General features: G+C 49.0%; 1 protein-coding gene across 1 annotated transcript in view; it reads left to right on the forward strand.

Moving 5' to 3' along the window:
- The window catches only part of Taok3 (TAO kinase 3), a 191,254-nt gene extending 186,296 nt beyond the window's left edge, over window positions 1–4,958 (forward strand). Inside the window, exons 18-19 of the mRNA XM_026784039.1 lie at window positions 1,726–1,908; window positions 3,248–4,958. Coding sequence (XP_026639840.1) covers window positions 1,726–1,908; window positions 3,248–3,409 — 345 coding nt within the window. The 3' untranslated portion in view covers window positions 3,410–4,958. The remainder of the gene's footprint in view (window positions 1–1,725; window positions 1,909–3,247) is intronic.
- Window positions 4,959–5,419: the final 461 nt, after the last annotated feature.

Raw genomic sequence — 5,419 nt, forward strand, 5'->3', positions numbered from 1 at the left:
GCGCACACCTGTAATCCCTGCATGGCGGTGCACACCTGTAATCCCTGCGTGGCGGCGCACACCTGTAATCCCTGCATGGCGGCGCACACCTGTAATCCCTGCGTGGCAGTGCACACCTGTAATCCCTGCGTAGCAGTGCATACTAGCCCTTGGGAGGTAGAGGCAGGAGGATCAGACGTTCAAGGTCATCCTTGGCTGCACAGCAGGTTCCGGCTCCAGTGTGGTCTGCGCGAGACCCTGTGTCAGAGGGAGACGCTTCAAGGGTCTAAACTGCCCACTGGCGGTCTGAAGTTTCGGCCGCTCATTCGGGGCTCATGGCAGCTAATGTGTGAACACAGATGAGTGGGCTGTCATTTTCTTTTATGGTCAGGAACCTCTCAGATCAGGAGAACATCCATAGCAGTCCTCACGGGGAGCCACGGGACATTTCAGCACCACCTGTCAACTATTCTGACTGTGGGCTGACGATGTGTGTGCACAGCCCTGCCTATGTCCCCAGTGGAAATGGGAAGAAAACGGCCCGTCCTCGCTAGCAGAGTCTAACATTGACTGCTTAGGGTGTGACTCAGAAAGCACACTTTCCCTTAACTCCATGGCGTGTTTCCCACAGAAGACTAAGGATGGCAGTCCACAAGTAGTTTGAACATTTCCAAAGTCACTTCCTGCTGCAGACAGGGGTACACTGTCAGTTGTCACAGGCACAGTTCGGGTGGAGATGCTGCTGGGGAAATCGCCTGTATGGAGAGGGGCGGAGAGACTCAGGGGTGGGGACATACCCAGGCCTAGGACAGAGGACTGGCCTGTGCCATGCTCATGGTCTGACACAGGAGCCGTTTGACCTCAGGCCTTTGTTCTTCTAGAAGCAGGTGGACTTGGCCCATCTGCACATAAGATCTAGCCGTCTGGGTACAAACTGTAAAGTTGAGGCGCACAGCTGGGAGCAGAGGGAACTGGGCCAGGATGCAGAGTCTACATCTCATTGCTATGAAGCAAAGTCCATCTCCAGAGATTATGAGCTGCTCTCAAGGAGTGAGGTTTTTGAACCCATGGGGTTCTGGGTTGGCAGTGACAAAGATGCCATGTGTAGCCACAGCCTGGCCAGCATAGTTTGTTTGCTATAGCAGCTACAATGGCATGGGCTTCACGCTGTATGAATTATTGTTGAATTCACTTCTATAGCACTAAATGGGTCATGATTTTATAGTTAAAGGTGTTTAAATATGGACACAGTCTTGTCAAAACCAAAAAATTGTAATAGCTGTTGTTTATCAGACATTGTAGTATGTGTGGGGTCTCAGGATTGGGATCCTATATGAATTCTTTCATTTGAAGTTTATGCCAATCTTAATGGGAATTATCGTTTCCTTGAAAAAAAGAAAAAGAAATGAGACCAAAGGAGGCTGAATAATTATTGACAAAATGCCACCCTGGAGTGAAAGAGCCAGGCTTCAGGGTCAGCAGTTTACCTCCAGAGTACACAGACTTAGCCTCTAGAGTGGGCAGCCTTCCTGGGCTCTGGGGCCTGCACTGAAGGAAGGGTGTCCTTAGGATCCTGTGGCTACCCGGGCAGACTCCACTGGCTGTGGTCCAAATTGCAGTATCCATCGAGTTTCTGTCCTTCCACCTAAGTCAGAGCAAGGAAACCCTTTTTAATTGTCCCGAGTGGTGCGCGCGGACTGCTGTGTGCATATAGACATATTCAGTGTGTGTCTTCTGTATTCATAGTTACGGCTAGATGAGGCGCAAGAGGCAGAGTGCCAGGCCCTGAGACTACAGCTCCAGCAGGAGATGGAGCTGCTCAATGCCTACCAGAGCAAAATCAAGATGCAGACGGAGGCCCAGCACGAGCGGGAGCTGCAGAAGCTAGAGCAGAGGGTGTCTCTGCGCAGAGCGCATCTTGAGCAGAAGGTAGGGAGTTTCTGGGGAGCTACGGGTGGGGCTGCGGTGGGGAAGGGTCACAGTTTTGTGTGGATCCCTCCTAGTGACCCGGGATCAGACTGTCAGTTTACCCCTGGTACCCAAGAGAGGCAGATATTACCTCCAGGCCTGGGACATGATGGCTTGGGAAGGTTATCCAACCATCTGAGGTTCTGCTTAGGAAGCCCGCCATCTTAACCAGCTAGGTGACATCACTTACTTAAGAACTATGGGATGCTAACACGGCTGCCCAGGGGCCTAAAAAAATCATATAAGATTGGAATTTTTTCGGTAAAAGGAATTACCCACAGGATTCTTTAAGAAATCAAGTGAGGTGCTGGAGAGATGGCTCAGAAGAGCACTTGCTGCTCTCCCAGAGGACCAGGGTTCAGGTCCCAGAACCCACATGGCGGCTCACAACCTTCTGTGACTCCAGAGTATTTAACACCCTCTTCTAGCCTCCACAGACACTACATCCATATGTATATACCTAACACAAGCCGGTCAGTGGTGGCTCACGCCTTTAATTCCAGCACTTGGGAGGCAGAGGTAGGCAGATCTCTGTGAGTTCAAGGCCAACCTGGTCTATGTGAGCTAGTTCCAGGACAGGCTCCAAAGCTATAGAGAAACCCTGTCTCAAACAAACAAACAAAAAAATACTTAAACACAGACTCACATAGACATAAATAATTAAATAAAAATAATTTTTTAAAAAAGAGTGGAAACAAATATAGGTTGCTATTGCTACATATAGTAAATGGTACCCCCTTGAATTGTGTGCTGTAGACAGTGTTATAGGGAGAGTCACATGGAGACTGTGTCATGAAGCATCTCAAGCCTGGGGCTGAGAGGAGTGACACCAGACGTTGTCTCCTGGCTTCCACGAAACATGTACACGGATGCACATGTGCACATGCACGCAAAGCATCTCAGGGCCTGAGGAGATGACTCAGCAGGAAAGAGCTTGCTGTGAGAGCATGGGGACACCGCATCTCAAGCTGGTGACGTCTCTCTGCTCAACCTGTTACCCCTGCTTTCGCTGTCCCCCCAGCAACACTGTAGCCTGCTCTCCTGGCCACTGCAAAGTCACAGGGAGGACGCCCAGGCTTAGACAGCAGCACCACCTCTATCCCCAGCCCCACCCACCCACACCCATCCGTACCCCAGCTCCCAGCCCTAGCAAGTGTGAGACATAGTGGGACAAATCCAAGACATGGGCTCCTGGCTCTCAGGTCTAGGCTGTTGCCCACTCCCGTGTGTGCGTGCGCGTGCGTGTGTGTGGCTGTGCAGCGAGCATTGGCACTGAGCCCCTCTCCTGTGCCGGGTGCAGATTGAAGAGGAGCTGGCCGCCCTGCAGAAGGAACGCAGCGAGAGGATCAAGATTCTCCTGGAAAGACAAGAGCGAGAGACGGAGACTTTTGACATGGAGAGCCTCAGAATGGGATTTGGGAATTTGGTGACATTAGATTTTCCTAAGGAGGACTATAGATGAGATTAAATTTTTTTGCCATTTACAAAAAAAAAAAATGAAAAAAAGAAAACAAAAAAATTCAGACCTTACAAAACTACATTCCCCATTTTAACGGGCGTTGCTCTCACTTCACACTCTCTCTCTCTCTCTCTCTCTCCCTCTCTCTTTCTCTCTCTCTTCCTGACATCGTGTCGGACTAGTGCCTGTTTACTCTTACTCCATCAGGGGCCCTTTCCTCCCCCATATCAACTGTCAGTGCTGGCCGGCCCGGCCGCCCCTACTGTCCACCCCCCACACCCAGTACCGGTGTGGCCCACAGAGGTTCTGGTGAAAACCTTGCAAGTGGCTTTAGGGTCAATCAACAAACGGAGATGGAACACAGATGTATATTGCTCTAAGCAATCTCTCATTGTCATCAACCAGTGAAAGTAAAGCAAAAAAACTAAAGAAAGAAAACTAAATAAATACTACATGCCAAGGGGGAGAGAGACACAAAATCCGCAGCCTTACACCTTAACCAGCTGCTGCATAATTTTATTTTATTTTATTTTTTTGGTATTTATTCATCAGGAATTAAAAAAAAACAAAGTTTTATTAAAGATTGAAAATTTGATACATTTTACAGGAACTAATTGTGATGTACATATGAAGTGGTAACATATTATTACTATTTTGGGGCCGGGGTGGGTGGGCGGGGTGAAGAGAGCTTGTGATTTTTAAGAACCTGCCGGCGAGCGTTTGCCTTGCCGTCAGCCTGGTCTACTGTATCCCGGCATCCTCTGCTGTTGCAGACGGTGCGAATACATGTCCGGAACTCACAGAATCCCAGTAGCACAAAATTGGGCTTTGGCAAATCATGTATTTTGTGTATAGAGGGAATCTAAGGAGAGGAATTGCTTATTTTCATATTGTATTTTAACTGTTTCTCTGATCAAAATTTTTTTACTTCCTCCTCCTGTTCCTCCCCCCCCCCCACGCCCACCTCCCCGCGGTTTCCAGTTCAGTCTCTGGAGTTCAATGTGTTTTCAGTCGGATCATCTCCGTTTATTTCTCCTTCCCCTCCCCGCGCCCCCTATCTTTGGTCATAAATATTGCATTATCCATCCTTTCAAACTGTGTATTTTCTTACAATAAAAAATGATGAAGAAAAAAAGGCTTTACTCCTTTTGCATGCACCTTAAAAAAAAACAAACCACTTAAACATTTTTCAGGTTCCAAGGGAGAGCATGGTTAACTGTCAGGGCTTTTACTTATATTTGTAAATAAAAGTGTTCGTCACATTGCCTGGCTGTGTTCTTGTAGCAGGATTTCCATTCTAGGTGCCTCTGGGGATGACTCTAGGGTTGAGTCCTGGAACGGTGCTCCAGGGCTCCCAGAAGGATGCTGAGGGGAAGCCGAAATTTCAGTTTCTTCTGGACTGAGATGGAGGTGCAGTGTTTGACATGCTCACTGGGTCCCTAGCCATAGGAGTACAAGCCACATGGGATCGCAGGCAAGAGGACTGGACCCCACAAAGAAGAACAAGCAGTGGAGGAGGCATGGGAGCACTCTCCCTGGACACTGTCCTACTGTAGCGCAGACTCCATCCCTTCCGGTCTCCTTTGACTAGAGTAACTGTGTAGTAAAGAGGGAACTTCCAGTAGTCTCCCCCTGTCACCTTAGCCCTGCACGCCTTGCATGTTGAAATGGGATTTTGCTTTCCTGTTATTATTGTTTCTGTTTTTTGTTGTTGTTTGTTTTTGGTTTTCCCATTTTGGTGTTTTTCTGGAACTCACCACGTAAACTGGATTGGCCTCGAACTCAGAGATCCTTCTGCCTCTGCCCCACGACCTCCCCAGAGTGCTGAGATTATAGGCCCGTGTAGTCACACCCAGCCCTGTTTTTTATTTTCCTAATGAGCTGAAAGTTGGGCTGCTTAGCCAAGCTGAGGTCACAAGCGGTTTTCAATCCTTCACTAGAACACTGAGCCTGCCCCAACCCCTGCCCCAGCTCCTGTCCCAGCTCCTGCCCCAGCCCCTGCTCCTGCCCCAG

The sequence above is a fragment of the Microtus ochrogaster genome, chromosome 2, assembly GCF_000317375.1.
Source record: "Microtus ochrogaster isolate Prairie Vole_2 chromosome 2, MicOch1.0, whole genome shotgun sequence".
NCBI lineage: Eukaryota > Metazoa > Chordata > Mammalia > Rodentia > Cricetidae > Microtus > Microtus ochrogaster.